The sequence below is a fragment of the Cervus canadensis genome, chromosome 4 (genome assembly GCF_019320065.1).
Source record: "Cervus canadensis isolate Bull #8, Minnesota chromosome 4, ASM1932006v1, whole genome shotgun sequence".
Taxonomy (NCBI): domain Eukaryota; kingdom Metazoa; phylum Chordata; class Mammalia; order Artiodactyla; family Cervidae; genus Cervus; species Cervus canadensis.
The window spans coordinates 19,704,748-19,730,543 of record NC_057389.1 but is presented as its reverse complement, the minus strand read 5'-3'; the positions used below and the strand labels follow the sequence as shown (position 1 = coordinate 19,730,543).

General features: G+C 38.0%; 1 protein-coding gene across 1 annotated transcript in view; it reads left to right on the top strand.

The window, feature by feature from the left end:
- The window catches only part of ADGRV1 (adhesion G protein-coupled receptor V1), a 541,109-nt gene that overhangs the window by 339,002 nt on the left and 176,311 nt on the right, over positions 1–25,796 (top strand). Inside the window, exon 84 of the mRNA XM_043464669.1 lies at positions 16,249–16,365. Coding sequence (XP_043320604.1) covers positions 16,249–16,365 — 117 coding nt within the window. The remainder of the gene's footprint in view (positions 1–16,248; positions 16,366–25,796) is intronic.

Sequence of the window (25,796 nt, the reverse complement as noted above, 5' to 3'; positions counted from 1 at the left end):
GACCCTTCTGCTGTGTTTCCTTGGCTTGCAAAGCCTCTCTTGCACTCACGGCCACCGCTTTCTTGGCTTTAGTGCTTAATCACTCAGTTGTATCCGACTCTTTGCAACTCCATGGACTGTAGTTGGCCAGGGTGCTCTGTCCGTGGGATTCTCCAGGCAAGAATACTGGAATGGGTTGCCATGCCCTCCTCCATTCTTGTCTTCAGATGACAGCTAAAACGTCAGTTCTTCAAAGAGGCCTTCCACGAGCTGCCCATTGAGAGGGGAGCCTGTACTCGTTTCCTAGCTTTGCTGTAATAAAGGACCACAGTTGGGGCAGTGTAAAACAACAGAAATTTATTCTCACACAGTTCTGGAGTTTAGAGATCTGAGATCACAGTGTCAGCAGGTCTGTGCCCCACTAAAGACTCTAGGGAAGAACCTTTCCTTGCCTCTTCAAAGTTTTTGGTGATTTCCAGTGATCCTTAGCATTCTTGACTTTCAGCTGCTCTCCTCCAGTTTCTAACTTTGTCATCACGTGGACTTCTTCCCTGTGTGTGAGTCTGTTTGCATATGGCCTTCTTATCAGGACCCGTGAGTCATTGGATTTAGGGCCTACTCCAAGCCAGTGTGACCTCATCTAAACTAATGAATCTATAAGACCCTATTTCCAAATAAAGTCAGTTTCTGAGATTCCAGGTAAATATGAATTTTGGGGTCACACTATTCAAACTAGTAGAAGCCCCCATTTATTTATTTTTTTTAAATGCAATTCCAAAATGCCTAAGCAACACAGTGGAAGACATTCTCTGGCCGATGAACTGAATTTCTTTTTATTCAAAAGACAGATTTTTCTTCTTTTTTTTTCTTTAGTATTCTAGCAGCCCTGAAATACCATTATTTAAGAGAGGTAGAAGGAAGAAAATGCAGGTTCTGAAACAGCATGGAGAAGGTCAAGATTGTCTATTCTTGTCCCAGGTATATTTATCCCCTGGAAAAAGGAGGACAGTGTTGCAGGGTGAATGAGAACCCATGTGTCTGTGCTGTCTTCCTACATCATCAGTTATCAGTGTTGTTTTACAGCAAAATAAAATTAATATACATATAGTTAGATAAGCATGATGATATTAAGCAACATGTAAAATTCACATGGGCTTCCCAGGTGACACTAGTGGTAAAGAACCCAGCTGCCAGTGCCTCAGACAGAAGAGACACAGGTTCGATCCCTGGGTTGGTAAGATCCCCTGGAGGAGGGCATGGACAAAGTATTCTTGCCTGGAGAATCCCATGGACAAAGGAGCTTGGTGGGCTACAGTCCATAGGATCACAAAGAGTCAGACACAACTAAAGTGACTTAGCATGCATGTATGCAAAATTCACATGGTATTTAAGATTAAGTATGACACAGACAAAAGAAGTATTTGTCAAGGATACAGCCCCAGACTTCCCAAGAGGAGTTAGACATGCATTTTCCAGTAGAGGTACTTAAATAGAAAAGTTTGAGATATACTACACATGTCATAACTTACTCTTCACAGCTACCCCATAAGATGAATATAGTTAGCCTGATTTTAAAGATACAGATATTGAAGTTCAGAAAGTTGAATAACTTCCCTGACATCACTGTTGTCTACTGGTAATATTAAAATTTGAGTCCAGGACTGTTTATTTCAGAAGAATGAAGTCTTTATGTTGTATAAGGAAGAGATTTAGAAGCAAGCAAATGTAAAGAAGGAAGGTGTGCCAATAACATAAAATATCAAACAGATCAACTTGCATCAATACTAAAAAGTAGTCTTAGTGACTACTTGGTAACCATGGAACCTAGTTAAAGAGGGTTAAAAATGAATGTGAACCAGAATGATATACAATTGTTCATCAACCAGAATGACTAATATTCAGAGAAAACATACAGTACCAGGTATTACCAATGGGAATTTCTGCTAACCAAACACACACCTATCCTACAGTCCATCAGTTTTCTTCTTAAATATGTACCCAAGATAAATAAGCCATAAAAGACTAGTCTGTGAGATATTTGTTACAGCTTTATTCATCAGTTCGGTTCAGTCTCTCAGTTGTGTCCGACTCTTTGTGACCCCATGGACTTCAGCACACCAGGCCTCCCTGTCCATCACCAACTCCTGGAGCTTGCTCAAGCTCATATCCATAGAGTTGGTGATACCATCCAACCATCTTATCCTCTGTCATCCCCTTCTCCTCCTGCCTTCAATCTTTCCCAGCATCAGGGGCTTTTCCAATGAGTCAACTCTTCACATGAGGTGGCCGAAGTATTGGAGCTTCAGCTTCAGCATCAGTCCTTCCAATGAACACCCAGGACTGATCTCCTTTAGGATGGACTGGTTGGATCTCCTTGCAGTCCAAGGGACTCTCAAGAGTCTTCTCCAACACCACACTTCAAAAGCATCAATTCTTTGGCGCTTAGCTTTCTTTATAGTCCAACTCTCACATCCGTACATGACTACTGGAAAAACCATAGCTTTGACTAGACAGAACTTTGTCGGCAAAGTAATGTCTCTGCTTTTTAATTTGCTGTCTAGGTTGGTCAAAACTTTCCTTCCAAGGAGCAAGCATCTTTTAATTTCATGGCTGCAGTCACCATCTGCAGTGATTTTGAAGCCCAAAAAAATTAAGTCTGCCAATGTTTCCACTTTTTCCACATCTGTTTGCCATGAAGTGGTGGGACTGGATGCCATGATCTTGGGTTTCTGAATGTTGAGTTTTAAGCATAATATTCCCAAACTGTAAATAACCCAAATGTCCATAGGAAGTAGAATGGATACATTTTGGTATATTCACGCAATGAAACACTACACAGCAATTAAAAACAGAGTGAAACATATTACAACAACATAGATGAATCTCACAAACATTTATTAAGAAATAAACCAGAAGTGAAATAGTACATACTACAGGGTTCCATTCATATGAAGTTCAAGAATAGGCAGAACTAACTGATTATAATACACCTGATATAATACAGGTGTTTATGGTGATTTTCTTGAAACTACTGTGTATTCACTGGGAAGGGAAATAAGTGAACCTTATGAGATGTTTGAAATGTTCTATATCTTGATCTTGATGATGATTTTATAGTGGGTGTATAGAGATGTAAAATTTTGTCTAATTGCAATTAAAGATTTCTGAGATCTACTGTATATATGGTAGATTTTAATTTTAAAAATGTTAAACAAACTTTTTTCTTATGAGTATCTTCATGAGCTAGATGGGGAACAAAGAGGTAGTAAATAAAAAGAATTTATTTTTAGAAGAAGGAAAGATGGAATCAGGCCAGAAGGTCCAATGCCTAGTTGATAATGGATCTAGAAGCTATGAAAATAGAAAATGGAGAGGAGGAAATTATCAAAGAAATATGTAATAAAAATGGCCAGAATTGAAGAATATGATTCATAAGCGCCCTTAAAATGCTTAGCAAACAAAACCAAACAAGATATGGAATCACTGTGGCATTTCAGAACACTGTAATAAAACGAAAGAGCTAAGGATTTCCAGAGGACCCACCCAACCCCCAGCCCAGTGTCACATGTTGGGGATTAGAATAGTCTTAGACTTCTCAAAAACAACACTGGAGGACAAAAATGAGTAACTTTAGGATTCTGACTGTAAATTGTTTTTATAACACAATCATATAACACAAACAAGACCTCAGTCACATAAGACTTCAAAAAAAACGATCTCTGTGTACTCTGATGTAGCTCCTAGAGATGTGCTTCAGTACAAGAAGGAGGAGGAAAATAGAAATCCAGAATCTAGAATGCAAGGGGAATCCCAGGACGATGTCTGCACAGCAGGCCTTAGGGCACAGCCGGTCTGTTCTCAACCTTCTAAAACAATTGAAACTTAAAAACCATGTACATGAAATTGCTTTAATGACTATAAAGACTGAATTAAAAATGAATTGGGCTTAGATGGTAGAGGTAACAAATGGGTGAGTGGAATCCCAGAATAGATTACCAGAAGAAGGAATTGGTTATGAGCGTGGGTGTTGAAAGGCTTACCGGGTGGCTCAGTGGTAAAGAGTCAGCCTGCCAATGCAGAAGACTCAGGTTCAATCCCTGGGCCAGGACGGTCCCCTGGAGTAGGAAATGCAACCCCTCTAGTATTCTTGCCTGGAAAATTCCACAGACAGAGGAGCCTGGTGGACTGTGGTCCATGGGGTCGCAAAGAAAGAGTCACACGCGACTTGAGCTATTGAGCATGCACGCACAAGTGTAGAAAAGAGAGGGTGCTTGCCTTTCCCTGACATAGGGGAACTCTAGGGGTTCTCTGCATCATAAAGAACCTGTGCACATGATGGCTGAATGTGGTTTAAAGTCTCACCCACATGTTCTGAGATGCATCTGAATGACAAGTCAGAATGAAGCAAAAAAAAAAAAAATCATGATATTTTAGAGCACTGTGGTAAGGTACATTAGCCTGCATCCAGCCCAGACCTCTTAGTTTTTAAAATAGAGTGTGTTCCATTCACTGTTTAGAAGTGACTCAGTAAAGTACATGGTGTTCTGATATGGAGCTTCTTTGACAAAGGAGGGATGACTTCACTCATGCTTGATTAACCATTTCCAAATTAATGCATTGTTCAACTTGAACTTTGTACAACATCTGCTCCATAATTCCTATCAGTACTGTGGAAAATTCTGAAGGAGATGAGAATATCAGACCACCTGACCTGCCTCTTGAGAAACGTGTATGCAGGTCACGAAGCAGCAGTTAGACTGGACATGGAACAAGACTGGTTCCAAATAGGAAAAGGAGTACGTTAAGGCTGTATATTGGCACCCTGCTTATTTAACTTCTATGCAGAATACATCATGAGAAACGCTAGGCTGGAGGAAGCACAAGCTGGAATCAAGATTGCCGGGAGAAATATCAATAACCTCAGATATGCAGGTGACACCACCCTTATGGCAGAAAGTGAAGAAGAACTAAAGAGCCTCTTGATGAAAGTGAAAGAGGAGAGTGAAAAAGTTGGCTTAAAAGCTCAACATTCAGAAAACTAAGATCATGGCATCCAGTCCCATCACTTCATGGCAAATAGATGGGGAAACAGTGGAAACAGTGGCAGACTTTATTTTGGGGGGTTCCAAAATCACTGCAGATGGTGACTGCAGCCATGAAATTAAAAGATGCTTGCTCCTTGGAAGGAAAGTTATGACCAACCTAGACAGCATATTAAAAAGCAGAGACATAACTTTGTCAACAAAGGTCCATCTAGTCAAAGCTATAGTTTTTCCAGTAGTCATGTATGGATGTGAGAGTTGGACTATAAAGAAAGCTGAGCACTGAAGAATTGATGCTTTTGAAGTGTGGTGTTGGAGAAGACTCTTGAGAGTCCCTTGGACTGCAAGGAGATCCAACCAGTCCATCCTGAAGGAGATCAGTCCTGGGTGTTCATTGGAAGGCCTGATGTTGAAGCTGAAACTCCATTTCTTTGGCCACCTGATGCAAAGAGCTGACTCATTGGAAAAGACCCTCATGCAGGGAAGGATTGAGGGCAGGAGGAGAAGAGGACGACAGAGGATGAGATGGTTGGATGGCATCACCGACTCAATGGACATGGGTTTGGGTGGACTCCAGGAGTTGGTGATGGACAGGGAGGCCTGGTGTGCTGTGGTTCATGGGGTCACAAAGAGTCAGACATGACTGAGTGACTGAACTGAACTGAACTATTGATGTTGTCAAATATTAGGAGAGCTGGCCATATATTCATAATTATGGTAGTTATTTCAATGAAAAATACAGTAATGAGCAGATGTAAAAGTTTGGTGCTTCATTTTGAACTGTATTCATCTCCTAGATCAAGTTGAATATATATATGATGAGAAGGAGAAAGAGAGCTATAGAGTACATATATAGCTGTGAAAGTGAAAGTGTTAATAGTGGGTTCCATCTCTGGTCAGGGAGCTATGATCTCAATGCCTCATGGCCAAAAATCTAAGACATAACACAGAAACAGTATTGTGGCAAATTCAATAAAAACTTTAAAAATGGCCCACATCAAGAAAATCTTTAAAAAAATTAATAATCAATTATAAATAATGTTCTCTTCCTATAGATGAAATGGCTAATTAAGCTAAACATTAAGGCTGACTCTTTCATTTTACTGCCATCAATAGAAATAAGCTTCAATCTTCTTTTATATCCTTATTCCTACTTGGCAGAACAAAGAATGATCACTTTATAAAGTTTGTGACTAAGGCATAAAAACAGTAAGAGAGAGGGAATCTTGTGTGTGACTCAGCCTTGATATAGATCATCTCATCTCTGCTTGTAGATAATCCACTGTTGCCAACTGGGAGACATTTCTTCTGCTCCTTAGTGTCTTCCATAGAGCCCACTCAGTGCTAGATATTCTGTGCCTACTAGGTAACTAGTTGAACTGGGTTGTAGAGAGGTAATGAGATTGCTAAACTAGTTCAACTCTCTATAACCAGAGAGATGATGAGATTGCTGATTTTTCAAGACCAAGTCAAGAGCACGGCAGAATTATGATTCTTTTTAAAGTGATAAAGAATTTTGAAGATACTTGTTCCTCTTGCTTTACTGAGGAAATAATGAATAAAATTTCATCAGTTACTGTGAAGCCTTGAAAATAGACTGTATGATTTTAAACATTTTCCTGAAATTTTCTTAAGTTTTAAATGTAGAACCATTCCTTCTAAACCACCTCTTAATCTCCCTCACCCACTTCTTTGTTCCACTCACTTCCCTCCACTCTGGCAACCACCTGTTTGTTCTCTGAATCTATAGATCTGTTTCTGTTTTGTTATGTTTGGTCATTTTTTTTTTCATTTTTATTTTTTTATATTCCATGCACAAGTGAAATAATATAGTATTAGTCTTCCTCTGACTTATTTTACTTGGCATAATACCGACTAAGTCCATTCATGTTGTTGTAAATGGCAAGATTTCATTCTCTTCTGTGGCTGAGTAGTATTCCAAAATCTCTCTCTCTCTCTCTCTCACACACACACACACACACACACACACACACACACACCTATTGATTGGCAGTTAGGTTCCTTCCATATCTTAGCTATTGTAAATAACAATAATAGAGGGATGCATATATCTTTTCTAATTAGTGTTTTTGTTTTCTCTGGATTAATGCCCCAAATTCCTTAGTGTAATTGCTAGGTTATATGGTAATTCCGTTTTTAACTTTTTGAGGCGCCATCGTACTGTTTTCCATAGGGACTGCACCAACTTGCATTCCCATCAGCAGTGTACAGGGGTTCCTTTTTCTCTACATCTTTGCCAACATTTGTTATTTGTAGTCTTTTTGATAGCCATTGACAGGTGTGATGTGGTATCCCATTGTGGTTTTGATTTGCATGTCCCTTGTGATTAATGGGGCATCCCAGGTAGCTCAGCTGGTAAAGTATTCTTGGGCTTCCTTGGTGGCTCAGACGGTAAAGAATCTGCCTGCAATGCTGGAAACCTGGGTTTGATCCCTGGGTTGTAAAGATCACCTGGAGGAGGGCATGGCAACCCACTCTAGTATTCTTGCCTGGTGAATCCCCAGACAAGACAGAGGGACAGAGGAGCCTGGCGGGTCACAGTCCATGGAGTCACAAAGAGTTGGACACGACTGAGCAACTAAGCATAGCTCAGCATGATTAATGATGTTGAATGTCTTTTCATGTGCCATCTATATGTCTTCTTTGGGAAAATGTCTATTCAGGTCCTCTACCTATTTTTTAATCAGGCTGTTTGGTTTTATTTGAAGAAGAGTTTTGTGAGCTCTTTATATATTTTGGATGTTAATTCCTTATCAAGTGTATCATTTGCAAGTATTTTCCCCTGTTTAGTAGATGATGTTTTCATTTTGCCAATAGTTTCCTTCGCTAGACAAAAGATTTTTAGTTTGATGTAGTCTCACTTGTTTATTTTTGTTTTTGTTCTCTGCAAATAAGGAGACACATCCAAAAATACTGAGACTGAAATGTACTACTGAGACCACTGTCAAAGAGCTTGCCTGTGTTTTCTTCTAGAAATTTTATGGTTTCAGGTTTTATATTTAAGTCTTTAATCTGTTTTTGAATTTAGTTTTGTTCATAGTGTGAGAGAGTAACCCAGTTTGATTTTTTTGAGTGTAGCTGACCAGTTTTCCCAAAACCGTTTACTGAAGAGGCTGTCTTCTCCCTGTGTATATTTTCGCCTCATTTGTCATAGATTAATTGCTCATGTAAGTGTGAATTCATTCCTGGACTCTCTATTCTAGGCCATTAATCTATGTGTCTGTTTTTGTGCCAGTCTTATACTGCTTTGATGACTGTAGCTTTGTAGTATAGTTTGAAATCAAGGAATGTGATGCCTCCAACTTTGTTCTTCTTTCTCAAGATTGTTTCAGCAATTCAGGGTCTTGTATGTTTTCATACAAGTTTTAGAATTATTTGTTCTAGCTTTGTGAAAAATTGTATGGGTATTTTGATAGGCATTGCATTGAATCTGTAGATTGCTTTGAGTAGTATGGTCATTTTAACAATATTAATTCTTCCAATTCATGAGCATGGTATGTCTTTCCATCTGTTTGTGTCTTCTTCAATTTCAGGTCTTTTATCTCCTCAGTTAGATTTGTTCCTAGATATTTTATTCTTGTTGAAGCTGATGTAAAGAGGACTATTTTCTTAATTTCTCTTTCTAATAGTTGTTTGTTAGTATATAGTTCATTAGTTGCAACATGTGAGCTCAGTAGCTATAGCTTGATGGCTCTAGATCATGGATTCTGTATTTGTGGTACACAGGCTTAGCTGCCCCATATGGCATGTGGATCTGGACAAGGGATTGAACACATGTTCCCTGCATTGGTGGGTGAATTCTTAGCCACTGGACCACCAGGCAAGTCCCTTAATCAGGTTTTTAAAAGATTAAATGCACAGCATATGGTCCAGCCATTCCTCTCAAGATAAATGAAAGCATATGTCCATGCTAAAATTTGTACATTCATAGCAGCTTTTCTTTGTAAAAGCCAAAAACTGGAAACAACCCAAATATCCATCAGCAGGTGATAGGACACGTTATTAGAATATTACTCAGTGATAAAAAGAGAATAAACCATTGATACATTATTTTGGATGAATTTCAAAGTAATGATGCTGAGTAAAATAAACCAGAGAGAAAAGAGTACATATGCTTCCATTAACATGGAATTCTAGTAAATGAAACTAATGTATAGTGACAGAAAACAGGTTGCCTGAGGAGGTGCAATGTGATGGTGGTACAAGGAGGTACTACAAAAGTCGTGAGGAAGCTTGGTGGATGATACGTTAATTATCTTGATTGTGAAGATGGTTTCACAGGTCAAAACTTACTGAATCATACACATTATTTATGTCCCATTTATTGTCTGTCAATCATACATCAATAACACTGTTTAAGAAAATACTATGCTCAAAATCATGAGAGTCTGTATGGGATACTGAATAGTTAACAATATTTTCCTTCTTAAAAATATATTCAAAATAATAATAATAGAGAATTTTACTGGGTTGTTGCCTTTAAGGAATTTACAGTTTTCCAAGAGTTTAAAGTTAATTTTTATCTGAGAATTGGGTAGCAAAATGGATTGATTGTTATAACAGAATCCTGTCTTTAAAAATTCTGAGGTTGAAGTGGTTACTTATGGTTGAAAGAAATAGCCATATGATAGAGTTGGCATTTCCACCACACCTTGAAAAATGGACATAATTTCAAATAGAGAAAGATCAAACAAAAATTCAAGCTACACAGAAGACAATGAACAAAAGCAAAGAGTTGAGAGATGATGTGAACATATTTTAGAGAAGGGCAATAAATGCAGTTAGAACATCAGGTTTGTAGTATGAAGGGTCCTGTGGAAGAGAAGGTGTAGGCCAAGCCATTGCAATTCTGTTTCCTCTTTGAATATTGCTTTGACTTCCATAAACAAGCAGAACTATTCAGTCTTGACTTTGAATTTCCCTGATGTTTTACCCCATCCTCTACTACGACACCTGTCACATTTTATTGCCTCTTATGTGCATGTCTTGCTTCCTCCTAGGAACGTCCCTGTTTGAAAGGACACATTTGGCCCAGTATAAATGCTCAGCAAGTGATGTTAGCACTCAAAAAAATAAAAAAGTCTAGCAGTCTGTCATGGTCAGAGTAGGTGAAATTTGAGTGGAGAGAAGACTGTTTCATAGAGAGAGGAGGGAGGATGTATGTGGTAAAGGGAGGGGATGGTGGTGGGAGTGTGCATAAGGAGTACTGAGAAATGAAGTTTACAGGAAAACCAGCTTTTATTATTTGTTATTATTTAGCCCAAGGAAGAAGAGACACATGCTATAAATTTATTATTTTTTCTTTTTTTCATTTATTTTTATTAGTTGGAGGCTAATTACTTTACAATATTGTAGTGGTTTTTGCCATACATTGACATGAATCAGCCATGGATTTACATGTGTTCCCCATCCTGAATCCCCCTCCCACCTCCCTCCCCATCCCATCCCTCTGGGTCTTCCCAGTGCACCAGCCCCGAGCACTTGTCTCATGCATCCAACCTGGGCTGGTGATCTGTTTCACCAGACAGTATACTTGTTTCAATGCTGTTCTCTCAGAACATCCCACCCTCGCCTTCTCCCACAGAGTCCAAAAGTCTATTCTATACATCTGTGTCTCTTTTTCTGCTTGCATTATAGGTTATCATTACCATCTTTCTAAATTCCATATATATGTGTTAGTATACTGTATTGGTCTTTATCTTTCTGGCTTACTTCACTCTGTATAATGGGCTCCAGTTTCATCCATCTCATTAGAACTGATTCAAATGAATTCTTTTTAATGGCTGAGTAATATTCCATGGTGTATATGTACCATAGCTTCCTTATCCATTGTCTGCTGATGGGCATCTAGGTTGCTTCCATGCCCTGGCTATTATAAACGGTGCTGTGATGAACACTGGGGTACATGTCTCTTTCAGATCTGGTTTCCTCAGTGTGTATGCCCAGAAGTGGGATTGCTGGGTCATATGGCAGTTCTATTTCCAGTTTTTTAAGGAAATCTCCACACTGTTCCCCATAGTGGCTGTACTAGTTTGCATTCCCACCAACAGTGTAAGAGGGTTCCCTTTTCTCCACACCCTCTCCAGCATTTATTGCTTGTGGACTTTTGGATAGCAGCCATCCTGACTGGCGTGTAATGGTACCTCACTGTGGTTTTGATTTGCATTTCTCTGATAATGAGTGATGTTGAGCATCTTTTCATGCGAGACACATCTATATATTTAAAGTGAAAGAATAATTATTTCCCTCCATGTCCTCCCTTGTGTGTGTGTGTGTGTGTGTGTGAAAGTTGCTCAGTCGTGTCTGACTCTTTGCGACCCCATGGACTGTACAGTCCATGGAGTTCTCCAGGCCAGAATGCTGGAGTGGGTAGCCTTTCCCTTCTCCAGGGCATCTTCCCAATCCAGGGTTCGAACCCAGGTCTCCCACATTGCAGGCAGATTATTTACCAGCTGAACCACCAGGGAAGCCCATGTCCTCCCTTAGCTGTTGTAATAGAGCTCTGATCAACCAGAAGAAGAAAGAATTTTATGTTGTCAACAAAATATATCAGATATTCTCTTTTAGGAATATAGTTTTCTTTTAGTTAAGATGTATATATGTTGTATCAATATAGAATTAAGAGTAATGTTATATTTGCCATAGTTGTTATGTTCCGTTGCCATTGTGAACCTGTGGTGGCCCATGGATTAAAAAAGGTTGAGAAACAGTAAACTAGAATTTCAGGACTTTGAGATAGGACTCCTGCTTGATGTTGAATAGCTTGGGGGGGGGGGGGCAGCAGCATGATGTTCTAGAAAGAACACTGGTTTTACAAATCAGAGCACCAGGATTTGAATTCCACTTTAACACTTGTTCAGTGACCCTTAAACAAGTTAGTTCCCCTATCAGATCCTCTGTCATCATTTACAAAATTGAGATAGAAACAATAAGACTTCACATCAGTAGTACATGACACACATGTGTGTGTACTCACACACACATAAGCAAACCAAGAGAAAATATGTAGCACCTTGCTTGTACACTGTTTTCTGCCATCATATTCTTACTCCTTGGAAGGAAAGTTATGACCAACCTAGACAGCATATTAAAAAGCAGAGACATTACTTTGTCAACAAAGGTCTGTCTAGTCAAGGCTATGGTTTTTCCAGCGGTCATATGTGGATGTGGGAGTTGGACTATAAAAAAAAGCTGAGCGCCTAAGAATTGACACTTTTGAACTGTGGTTTTGGAGAAGACTCTTGAGAGTCCCTTGGACTGCAAGGAGATCCAACCAGTCCATTCTAAAGGAGATCAGTCCAGGGTGTTCACTGGAAGGACTGATGTTGAAGCTGAAACTCCAATACTTTGGCCACCTCATGCGAAGAGCTGACTCACTGGAAAAGACCCTGATGCTGGGAAAGATTGAAGGCAGGAGGAGAAGGGGACGACAGAGGATGGGATGGTTGGATGGCATCACCGACTCAATGGACATGGGTTTGGGTGGACTCCGGGAGTTGGTGATGGACAAGAAGGCCTGGGGTGCTGCAGTTCATGGGGTCGCAAAGAGTCAGACACGACTGAGCAACTGAACTGAACTGATTCTTCGTTTTGCATAGATAGTAAAGTGCTTTGTAGATAGTAGGCACTCCAACCTTTGCTTACTGAATGGGTCAACACTTGAATGATTGAAAACCATTGAAAAAAATATTTTTTCCTCTTATGGCGTTCAACTTAGTGTATCCGGAGAACTGATGGAGAATATCCCTTTTTCCTGGTCATCTCTATATGTTTGAGTAAAAAATCAGTGGTAAACTTCCTGTCTCTTAGGTTAAGTGTCTTAAGGATAGGTGAGCCAAATATGCTAGGAGATTTTACTTTACTTTCATTGTTTAATTTGTGTTTTAATTCACTTTAATTTAGCTTTAGATAGGCCCAATGTGTAATTGCTGGTTCTCCAAGTATTCTTAGCTCATCCCTGTTTTTGTGATGTTTATTAAGAGCTCAGCCTTCTCTTGCTTATCAATCTATCAATCTTTTCCCATTATAAGAAAAAGCATTTCTCTTAATTCAGAGAACATTCTGGAAGAATGTTCATAGTTCACACAAATAGTTTTGTAACTAGTCTTATGATTTAGAAAAAAATTACAACATAATAAAACATGAAGAAGTATCTTGAGGATGAAATTTTAGGTGTTAAAATTGTATTTTGAAAATAAATACAGTTTTAAACAATGACTTGCACTGATTTGTTTCAGAGAAATAAACAGTGAGAAGAATAAGAATCATTTAAATTAGTGTACCATTTATAAATAGTTTCATAGAATGCATAAAACTAAGCATATTCAGTTACGGTTGGGAAAGTGAAAAGTGAAAATGTTAGTCTCTCAGTCGTGTCTGACTCTTTGCAACCCCATGGACTGTAGCCCGCTAGCCTCCGCTGTCCATGGAATTCTCCAGGCAAGAATACTGGAGTAGGTAGCCATTCTCTTCTCCAGGGAATCTTCCCGACCCAGAGGTTGAATCCAGGTCTTCTGCATTACAGGCAGATTCTTTACTTTCTGAGCCACCAGGGAATCCCTCCAGCTTGAATTATGCTGTTGTTTTGTTGTTTTATCTTGGAAACTATTCAGGTTGATCAGAACAAAACTACAGAATAAATTCCACACAATCTATACTATAAAGTCTGAATTAGAGAGATTTGTAAGTACTCTTATAAAATCTTTATGAAAAGATGCCACTTTGTAAAAAGAAAGAACATACAATAAAAAAAAAATTTTTTTTTTTAATTTTTGGGGACTGAATCTCATAGTTCTGTGTCTCTTGAGTCTTTCAAGGCATAGTTTCTGGTGTTTGTTGTTCATTGTTAGTGTTCTGAGGAAGGTGTTAAGAGAATGGACTTCCCTGAGAGCTCAGTTGGTAAGGAATCCGCCTGAAATGCAGGAGACCCTGGTTTGGTTACTGGGTCGGGAAAATTCGCTAGAGAAGGGATAGGCTACCCACGCCAGTATTCTTGGGCTTCCTTGTGGCTCAGCTGGTAAAGAATGTGTTTGTACAATTTAGGAAGGTTAAATTTATGACATATTACAATTCAGAACTTAAAAGCTAAAAATCTAGGAAAATCTGAGCATGTTTTTAAGGTAAGCCCTAATTAATTCAAAAGCTATTTGTGATATGTTCTAGAAAGGCAATTTGTTGACTTTGTTTATTCAGGGAACTCATTTATACCAGATTGTTAGGAAATAATGAGACATTCATTCCTAGTGTCTGCTTTTATTTTATTGTGAGCAACAGATACTCCCAATCTAGAACTAAATAAACAAAAAATTGAAAGAGGAATACTTCTCATTTGAAAAAGAATACTGGGATTTTGAAATAGAAAGGGACTTTACAGTTAATTTTTTTCTAACTTCTTCCTTATACTGATGAGAGAATTAGTCCCAAAAGGGTAAACTGACTTGTTCAGTGTCCATAGCTTGAAAAAGAAAAAAAGGCAGGATTCTTTTTCTCCTATACTTGGTACAGGAAGTACTCAATAAATATTTCCAAAGAGGAAAGAGTCAGCATGGCATGAGATACATATTACTGTAAATTTATTAATTAGCATTTTGGTTCTTCTGTAATTGACTGAGGAGACTGATTATGGTTAGTCTTTCCCTGTGAAATAGTGATGCTGGAAGCATGTGAGGTCTCATCCCAGATCCTGTCATTCACCACAGTGACCCCATCCTGGGAAAACTTTCGGGCAGAAATTTTTGAGAAAATTTAATGTACACATGTTTGAGACAAGTGGATGGGAGAGGGGCGTATTTTATTTGAAAATAGAAACAATACTCTGATTTGATTTTGAGCACATTATTCATTTTTTAAATCCAAGAAGCACTTATGATATTTGTATTTCCTATTTTGAGCACATTACTCATTTTTTTAAATCCAAGAAGCACTAATGATATTTGTGTTTCTTTTTTAGAAGTTGGGCTATTTTGAGACATAAGTCAGTTAGTTTTCTCCTTTCAACACCCCTTTATCATTTTGGAATCTATCTTTCTTTCAACAATCATTTTCAGGCATATTTCAAGCATAGTGGTAGCTTATAAAAATATTAAGTCAAGAAGACTTGGTCTCTGTCCTAAAGAAGGAGGGAATTTATCCCTTGCAATGTTACGGTATGTTATTATTGCCATGTATACTTTCCATTATAAAATTTAACACAGTAGTCATATAATAGAGAAAATGCAAAATAATAAAAATCAACAGGAGTGTTTCACTTCATTTATTTATCCATTTATTCAACAAGTATTTATTGAGTACCCCCAATAAATGGCAACCCACTCCAGTACCCTTGCCTGGAAAATCCCATGGACAGAGGAGCCTGGTAGGCTACAGTCCATGGGGTCGCAAAGAATTGGACACGACTGAGCCACTTCACTTTACTATGTTCCAGATACTGGGCTATGTGAGTGGGGTACAACAGTGAGTAAAACATTCAGTGGTTTTGTCTTTACAGGGATTACATTCTAATGAGTGAGACTAAAAATGACCAAGAAACATAAGAAATAAATTACTGAGTGTGTTAGAAAGTGACAAGTGCTATTTAAAAAAAAAAGGAGAGTCAGGTGATCACATGAGTGGGAAATAAAGAAGAAAAGGGGATATAATTTTCAATAGTGTAGTCAGAGATCTTATTGTGAAGGATACTTTTGAACAGACTTGAAGGCAGTTGAAATAAAAAGCCAAGAATTAGGGTAACTGTAGGGTTTGAAATTTAAGATTTATTTTGTCTATTTTGTTACATGAATTACTTCCTAACGAGATGATGCAGATGATAATAAACTTAGAAATTTTGCCTCTTTTTTTCTCTCCTATGAGGTTTGACTCACACAAAGAATGGTACTTCCACTCTATTTTCTCATTTGCACTTAGGGAAATATATTTCATATGATTTTTGTCGATCCATGATAAGAACAAGATTTACTTTGAGAATTTCCAATGACACTCCAAAACAGCATGTAGCATAATTTCATATCATTAATTTTTTTCTTAGAAACATAAAAAATCCATGTATTTTTGTTTTTAGGATCACTTAGTCTTCTCAGTTTGGGAAACAAATCAACTTATTTTCCCTTTGAGTCATTGAATCGTTGATTCAAATAAGAAAATGGGTTTTTTAAAATATTCTCAATTGACTTTAACATGATTTAAAAATAAAGGTATCTGTTTCTTACAGATTGTATTTCTGGCATCTGCATATGCAAGTCCCCAACTCACAGAGGAGAGCTGTTCAGCCATTGCTGCCGTCACACATTACCTGTATCTTTGCCAGTTTAGCTGGATGCTCATCCAGGTTGGTATCTCACTTCCTCCTTCTACCCCATGCAACTTCCCAGGGCATCAGGAGGGAGTGGCCTTTGTATCTGACATTCTTTATACTGAAACGGAAGTAATTCCATATGCCCATCACTGCATCCCCAGGAGATCAATGTAAGAATAATCTTCCACACTGTACAGCATTGGAAAGCATAGTGAATCTGAGGAAGTGGGAAGAGATCTAGTAGAATTATGTAAGTGAGTGGTAGGAGATGAGGCTTGTGATATGGGTCCTATAAGACATAGTAAGAAATTTAAATTTTTTTCCCTAGGAGAAGTCAATGGAATTATTTTTAAGCAAAAGAGTGACATGATGAGGTTTGGATTTTAGAAAAGCTCCCTGTTGTAGTGAATTGAGCTCAGAAAGAGTTGAAATGGGAGCCATTTAAGCAGCTTTAACTGGATTCAGGGGAAAGAACATAGTGGTGTGAACCAAAGAGGAACAGAAGAGACAAAGGAAAGTGAACAGCTTCTGAAAATTGGTTTTTAAAGTAGGACTTCAGGATTAGAGATTCATTATTAGTGATGCAGAGGTTGCTTACCCAAGTTTCCCGTGTGAGTGAGTGGATGGATAGTGGTGCCTTGAACTGAAATAACGACTGCTGGAGATTGGCGCACGATGGTGAGTTGTGTTTTTTTTTTAAGACAAGCTGAGTGTGAAGTTCTTGTGAGCTCTCCAAGGGAGACTCTGAGAGAAGTGGAATATGCAGAGGTGAAATTCCAGAACAGAGGTGCATGCTAGAGAAATATACTAGATGACTACTGGCTTAGAGTTGGAAAATGGAGCCCTTGCTTTAGAAGAGATCACTTTGGGAGAGTACAGAGTAAGACCAAAAGAGACCCAGCATACTCTCATAAGGAACTGGGACCTGTTGAGGAGAGATTTGAACACTTCTTTTCTGACTCAAATTCCAGGTTCTATTGCCCAGTGGTGATTTGCTTGATAAAGAGGCTAATTGAGAGTTGGATCCACTTAAGCACTGTTAATGTCACTAATTCAGTAGGTCAGCTAAAATATGCTGCCTTTGAAAATGATTTCTACATGGTGGTAATGTTCAGTCTTTCATGAGAAATAATTTTTTATGTGTTTCTGAGTATGCATGTGAACTTTTTTATGTAAACAGATGCATTCAGGCCCTTGTATATTCTTTTTTCTTGTTTAATAAGAAGAATGTAGGATTTCTACCATCTGGCAATTTTGGAGGAAAGTGAGGTGATACTATTAAGAGAGAACACTGTACAGACTCAAGGCAGGGATCTTTTCCCAGGTATGATATTATAGTTAGCTCTGAAGGAGAATGGAGAAGGAAATGGCAACCCACTCCAGGTTTCTTGCCTGGAACATCCCATGGATGGAGAAGCCTGCCATTGGGTTGCAAAGAGTTGGACTCGACTGAGTGACTTCACTTCACTTCACTTCTGAAGGAGAAGAAAACCGAACTGTTTAGTTAATAGAACTAGTTGGAACAATTAGAGACCTGCATCTTGGGTTTGAATTCTGGCTCTGTCATTATCTTTGTAACCTTAATCAAGTTATTGACTCTCTCCAAGTTTGGTTTCTAAATCTGCATTATGGGGACAGTAATTCCTACCTCATAGAATTATTGTTTTATAACTCTTTGAGAAATTCTAATTATGGAAGGTTTATGGTGTTCTCCAACCTCCCACCAAACAACTAAAAAGTAAAGCTAAACTGTACAACATAAAACAAATACTTGCTGAAATTAAAATTGCATTTGCAAGATTCTCTGATCTTCCTTAGCAGTTTATCTAAGTTGAACTTTTTATATGCATCCTGTGTGTGTTGTTATTTATCTGCCTGAACTGAGGTCCATAGTGGTTTGCTGAAGGCCCCTGTCCATGTCCCTGACCTATTCAGTTTTTGATGAATGACCTGGATGAAGACACAGGAAGCTGTTTTATTAGGTATGCAGATGATACAGAGCTGAAAAGTTAGCTAACATATAAGCTGCCTGTGTTAAGAGTAAAGGTAGAACAAATATAGCGAAACTGTGCTGTGACAGCTTGAAAATGAGAGTGAAAGACAATCTGATGGGGGTTAATGTGAACAACTAGAAATTTTAATTTAACCCAAACTCAGTAGCAATCAAATGTGTGACCAGATTGCTTAAAGCATACAGAAGTTAACTACAGAAACACAGGCCTGGGTTACATAAATAACAGTATGGAGGCAGCTGAGGGAGCCCTGTTTACGTTGTAATCTACAATAGTCAGACAAGCTTGGCACCCTGTAGCTACTTTCAGCAAGAACTTTAACCAGCCAATGAGAAGCTGAAAGATAGTCTGATAAGAAACTTGGAGGCAGCGGAGATAACTAACCTGGAAACAACTTAAGGAGATGGGCTGGCTGTCTACAAATTACTGGGAGGGCTGCTATAGGAAAGAAAAGAATGGACTATATAGCTTCATTTGGAAGAGCCAGAAAAATGGGTCAAAAATTAGGGAAGCAAATTTTGATTCACGTCAAGAACTTTTATAGCCAATAAAAATTTCAAATTTGAAAAAGCTGAATCTGAAAGTAGAGGGCATCTACTCAATGAAATAAATTCAAACAGCAGGAAATGACCAACTTTCAAATAATGTTTTAGGTGGATCTCTTGCTTTAGGGGAATGTTAATAGGATCACATATAAATTTTCACCCAATTTAATAGAGATTAGTATATTCTATATGTCTTCAAGTTTTGAGTAAATATGATTGTGGCTGATGCATATTTAACAAGGTAATTACATTTCTGTATGGCTAATGGCTTAGGAAAACTATTTAAAGTACCAGTGAAGTTTAATGTGTTTTAGGTGGTACACCACACATTTTTCATGGTTTGTGGTATGACCACAAGGGAGAAATTCAGTAACTTCTCATTCTAGGTAGGTTACCTCTAATGAGTTACTTTGTGGTCAAAGGTTGTCGCTTTACTAACCTGTATTTTCCCATTTATAAAATACTGTCTACTAAAATCTTCTTTGTAAAGCTGAAATTTTTTTTTGAAACATTACATAAAAGATTAGACTACTGTTAATCCAGTCTTATTAGTTGAACAAAGTTGAAATAGCTGAAAGGATGTTAATATTTTAATAATTCTACTTCATATTTTTTAGCAACATAGAGAATTTGATATATGTGTGTGTATGAATAGCTTATAATGTTACCATATTAAGTGAAGTAAACCAAAAAAAAAAAAAAAGTTAATTACTAACTTAATCATTGGGCTCAGCATGTAAGGACTATTTATTTGATCTGCATCAATTCTGCAATCTTAGAATAAATGGATTTAAATGAATTTATCTTGGAGAGTTGCTTACTTTTATATCATACTTTTAGTACATTGTAGTAAAATTGGATTCTGTTTCAAAGTGAAGAACAATTTTGCAGTTGAACATGTTGCGTAACTTCTCCGAGCCTGGATTTTCTTACTGAATGACTGGATTTGTAGATTTATAATAACGGTACCTGTCTTTGAGGACTGTGGAAAAGCAAAATGAATGAATACATGGAAAGAGCTTGGAGTAGTAGTTCCTGGGACGGACTGCACACTCCAGATGTATTAATGTACCATACTAATGGCTAGGAAAATACGTAGGCTAATAATTCATGGATTTTGAAACATGTTGAATATTCTTTTTCCAATATAATTCCCATCTTTGTTTTGTAAAAGAGAATTAGCTCAATACAGGGGAAAGAGGGGGCTGACAGAATGAGGCAGACACTCGCTGCAGAGCTGAACTAACTGATAACCTCTAACCTCTTTACTGAAGTGCACACGTGATGCATAGCCGGCTCCAGAGCTGGTGGCCTTGACTGTTTCTTTAGTTTTCCCTTCTCCTGACTTTTTTCTTTAAGCTCCCCTCTTCTCTGACAGGGAAATCATATTGTGCATGATGGGAATAGAGTAACAAATTATTTTGCTTGTTTTTTAAGAGGTATACAACTCACAAATTCCCTCCTTGCCTATGGAAATTGAGTTATCCTTCTGTTTGCTCTTTATGTAAGATCACTCTGTGAAATTACTGAAACACTTTCCCACTTCGTTTGACCAGCAGAGTTACGTCTATTTCTCCCTTTTTCATATGCTTTCCACCCTCTGCTCTACCCTCACCCTACTCCCAAAGGTAAACACTGTTAATCATTTCCTGTGTATGCCTCCAGATATATTCCACAAATATATAAATGTTTATAAATAAAGAAGTGCATATGTGTGTTTGTGTGTGTATATAGTCTATATATGTTTGTATACAGTGTGTGTGTGTATATATATATGTATATAGTGTATATATAAATTTATCCCATCCTGATACACTTTCCTTTCTATACTATAATATGGTTATTCCATAATTTATTTTTCTGATCTCCTAGTGATGAAGTTCTGGTTATTTCCAGTTACTTTTGCTTTTGTAAACAAGGTTTTCTTGAACATCCTTGCACTCTGAATAATTTATTTACTTATAGAATATCCATGGAATAAATTCCTAAAACTAATATCTTTGCTCTTAACATCTACATGAAACATGTTACCAGATGGATAGCCAGACCATGAATTAATCTTCGCAGGAAATAAATCACAAGTAAATTATTTGTGATATTAATATATAATATAGGTAAGTAGAAACTTAATTTTGCCTGGATATTCATTTGACCCAGTGTTAGGATCATTTCCTATCACCAAGTTAAATTGTATTAAAAAATGCTTCAGTTAATATCCATGCCTGGATTGTCCTTGCAGTCTCTTCATTTCATGCTGAGGGACACAGCTTAATAAAAAATATAATGTTTTACTTTGAAACTAAAGCTTACTTGAAGAACATATTTTTAAATAGTAGAATAAGGTTAGAAATCATTTCACAGTTGTACTTGAGTATTCACCTCTTGTACTTTAATTTCTCTGTAAAATCAGGTTATGAAGAACCAAATGTATATAGATTTATTCCTTGGTAGAAAGACTACTTAGTACCAGAGCATAACAACAGGAAGGGAAAAGCTAATATTAGCTGTGTTTTTCCTTCATCATTGATTTAATTTGAGGGAACATCAAAGGTATTAAGGGCAACAGACTGGTAATTATCAAGATAAAATGACATACCCAGGAAATACTGAATTCTCCAATCTTCACAAAGCCTTGTAAAAATTGTTAAAAGGAAGGATAACTGGAACAAGGACACATGATAACATTTCTTAGATTCTCCTCTGAAAGAATAACTAAGAACCTATGGTAATAACAAAATTAATAGCATCCGTGATCTGTGACTAAACTTGATGTTATATATCAGTGCAAGGTTTCTGGTGACACCATTAATCAAATATTAAACAACAGGCTGACCCTTCTCATTAGGAGTTCAAGTCAATCCAACAGTTCTTTCTGGGAAGGTAGCATATAAATGAGTAAACTGAATAACTCAACCATGAAGTTATGAAGTTTGAAGTATGAAGTTTTTACTGAGTTCAGTGATAATTGTTAAATATTGAAATTGTGTACATCTTCATTTATTTTATGCTTCTCAATAAAGATTGTACGCAAAGCATTTTACTAGGTACTACAAGGTATACACCAATTAATTTTCCATGGCTCACAGGTATGTTTCAGCCATTTCTTTTCTGAATGTCCTTTGTAAATTCTCATTTAGTTTTGGCAAATGAGAGAGTGGGTTATCTCCAAGCTTGAACAAGGAGTATGCAACTCCACTAACACATACATTTGGGGGGGCGGGGCGGGGAATGAAGACAAAATGTAAGCCTTGTGTAAATAATAAATCATCAGTATTTGTATGACTTTCTATGGAAGTAAATCTTAACCTTACTCTTCACAAGATGCTTTGTTTTATAACTAACCCAAATATGAAAAAGTTTTGCTTTTCTCTCACCACCTCAGCTTCCTTATATCTAAATAAGATGTCCTGAGATGGTCCATAAGATGGTTCTAACAAAATATTTAAAACTAGAGCTGGAAATGTAATTGGAGACCTAGATACTGACCGTGCAATTCACAGTTTGTCCTTAGCAGGAAATAGGTGTGTGTGGTAAGCTGTTCTCAGTGTGAAGCATGTTGGTGAGAGGGACACCTTTTAACTTATGTTGAATTTTCATAACTTTTTTGTTCTAACATTGGTTAGACATAGATACTGAGGCACACATGCTGTATATCTGTCAACATAAAAATAGCACGCAAAGAAAAGGGTCTCTTGATACTCTTCCGATTACAAAGGAGGAGCCATGATTACAAGGAAAGGAATATATCTCAAATGTCCCCCTCCCACCTTATTATGGAGAATGGCAGTAACTGGAACTTTTAACACAGATGCTCCAGAAGAGCAACATGTATCTCAAATTTTTAAAACAATGAAGGAACCTAACTTAATTTAAGCAGACATTCAAATCATAAAAGGGAGAGTAAGCATATAGGCTAGCTCATTGAACCCATGCTCTGTACGTATAGTTGGACCTCAGAAGCAGTGAGCAGGAATGGAAGGCATTGTCCGTTCTCTACACACACACTTTCTCTCTTCACTGTGCTTTTTGCTACTCTCACCACTAAAGTTCGTATGTTTTCTTCTTCTTTTTTTTTTTTAAGTCGACCAGCTTAGACTCTCACAAAATTTCACGGCATTCAGTGCCAGGTCCAGCCTGGGTCAGGCTCTCCAGATCCACAGCCTTGGCAGAAGGGCAGGGTCATGAGCACACCCTGCGTGTGTTGGCGGCGGGTGGGAGGATGTGAGGAGAGAGACAGGGTTCAGAGAGAGAGGGCTGATGACCTGGGCACACTTTCCAGAACGTACCTCCCATACATACTATATTAAAATATTTAAAATTCAAGGAAAACATAAAGTGAGTTGGTCAAAACAAATCTTAGATTTAGGCCATATGCTATGTCCCAGAATAATTAAATGTTGTTTCATAACATAACGTTTCCACTCTTTAACCACAATAAATAAAAAGTCATACAACGGTAAATACTGTCCTTCAAGTAGACCTTAATAATTGGATTCTTTCAAGAAAGAAAGAGATTTTTTTTTTTTAATTGACAAAAGTTCATGACATTCAGAGCTGGATTTGCTTAACTGAGTATTCAAGAATTCAGCGACACTGTTACTTGAGCTCTTTGGAGCAGAAGCATTGCATGTATAAATCTGACAACGCAATTACATTTGTCTCAGTCTTATCTGAGGGAAAGGTCAGACAGCTGCTGAAAGGTTCAGTGATTCTAACTGATGGAACTAACGTTCACCTGTGTAAAAGTGGACATTTTGGACATGCCCTGATCTTTATTATGATGAATCAACTTAAAAGTCATTTACCAGTCTGTACTCTCTTTCCTGATTCTTCTACCAACTGCACCACCAAGTTACCTTGTTATAACGTCAATACATATATATTTTATATATATATATATATATAAAATTACAATGTCAATATAAAATAAATGACCCTGCCATATGACCCAGCAATCCCACTCCTGGGCATACACACTGAGGAAACCAGATCTGAAAGAGACACGTGCACCCCAATGTTCATCGCAGCACTGTTTATAATAGCCAGGACATGGAAGCAACCTACATGCCCATCAGCAGACGAATGGATAAGGAAGCTGTGGTACAATATACACCATGGAATATACTCAGCCATTAAAAAGAATCCACTTGAATCAGTTCTAATGAGATGGATGAAACTGGAGCCCATTATACAGAGTGAAGTAAGCCAGAAAGATAAAGACCAATACAGTATACTAACGCATATATATGGAATTTAGAAAGATGGTAATGATAACCCTATATGCAAAACAGAAAAAGAGACACAGATGTACAGAACAGACTTTTGGACTCTGTGGGAAAAGGCGAGGGTGGGATGTTTCGAGAGAACAGCATCGAAACATGTATATTATCATATGTGAAACAGATCACCAGCCCAGGTTGGATGCATGAGACAAGTGCTCCGGCCTGGTGCACTGGGAAGACTCAGAGGAATCGGGTGGAGAGGGAGGTGGGAGGGGGGGATCGGGATGGGAAATACATGTAACTCCATGGCTGATTCATGTCAATGTATGACAAAAACCACTACAATATTGTAAAGTAATTAGCCTCCGACTAATAAAAATAAATGAAAAAAAAAATCAACAAAATTGGAAAACCAAAAAAAAAAAAAAAAGAAATAAAAGACCCATACTTTTCTTTTGGGGATGGGTTAGTCATCCTTACTTGGCATGAATTTTCTTTCTTTAAACAGACAACATCAACCACCCTAGCATCAGACACAGTCCAGTTCCACCTGTTTGGGTCATGCCACTTCGCTAAGGACTTCCTTCGTAGCTCAGTTGCTAAAGAATCTGTCTGTAATGCAGGAGACCTGTGTTTGATTCTTGGGCCAGGAAGATCCTCTGGAGAAGGAAATGGCAACCCACGCCAGTTCTTGCCTGGAGAATCCCATGGACAGAGGAGCCTGGCAGGCTGCAGTCACAAGAATTAGACACAACTTAGGGACTATCCAACCATTCCATCCTAAAGGAGATCAGTCCTGGGTGTTCACTGGAAGGACTGATGCTGAAGCTGAAACTCCAGTACTTTGACCACCTCATGCGAAGAGTTGACTCATTGGAAGAGACCCTGATGCTGGGAGGGATTGGGGGCAGGAGGAGAAGGGGACGACAGAGGATGAGATGGTTGGATGGCATCACCGACTCGATGGGCATGAGTTTGAGTAAACTCCGGGAGTTTGTGATGGACAGGGAGGCTGGGTGTGCTGCGATTCAAGAGTCAGACATGACTGAGCGACTGAACTGAACTGAACTGAACTAGGGACTAAACCACCACCACCTAACTTAAAATAGAAAGGAGGAAAAAAGCCTCTTGGACCATTTAAAAAAAAACAACTCAGAACAAATTTGCATAAGCGACAACTCAAAACAGGCTTCGTACTTGCAGATATAAGCAAATGTACACAAAGATACGGAGTGCTGACAGGAAATAAAATTCAGACACAAAAATCTGCAAGTAACCAAACATTTTTATACTTTCCTGCTTTAGGCCAATCAATACTAATCCCCCAAGGCTAATTTGGTCCAGATAGAATCTTACTTGGAAGCCTGAGTAAAACATCTGAAATCCTTCCCAGGAACACTAGGTTTCACATAGAAGAGTTTCCATTGTATCACTGCGTACTTTTGGTCTTTAACTATTTATCTTTTGTCTTTCACACTTTCTGACATCTTAATGGGAGATTTAAGTGAGGCGATCACATTTTCCAGTGATGACTATGTGCTTAACACTTTGTATATAGTGTCTTATGTAATCTTTATAACTTTGCTGTATGCATGAAGAAACTGAGGCAGTGGGATTGTTGTCGCTTGCCCAAGTTATCCCTTTATCATATAAAAACGTATACATATGATTAATCTGTACCCACA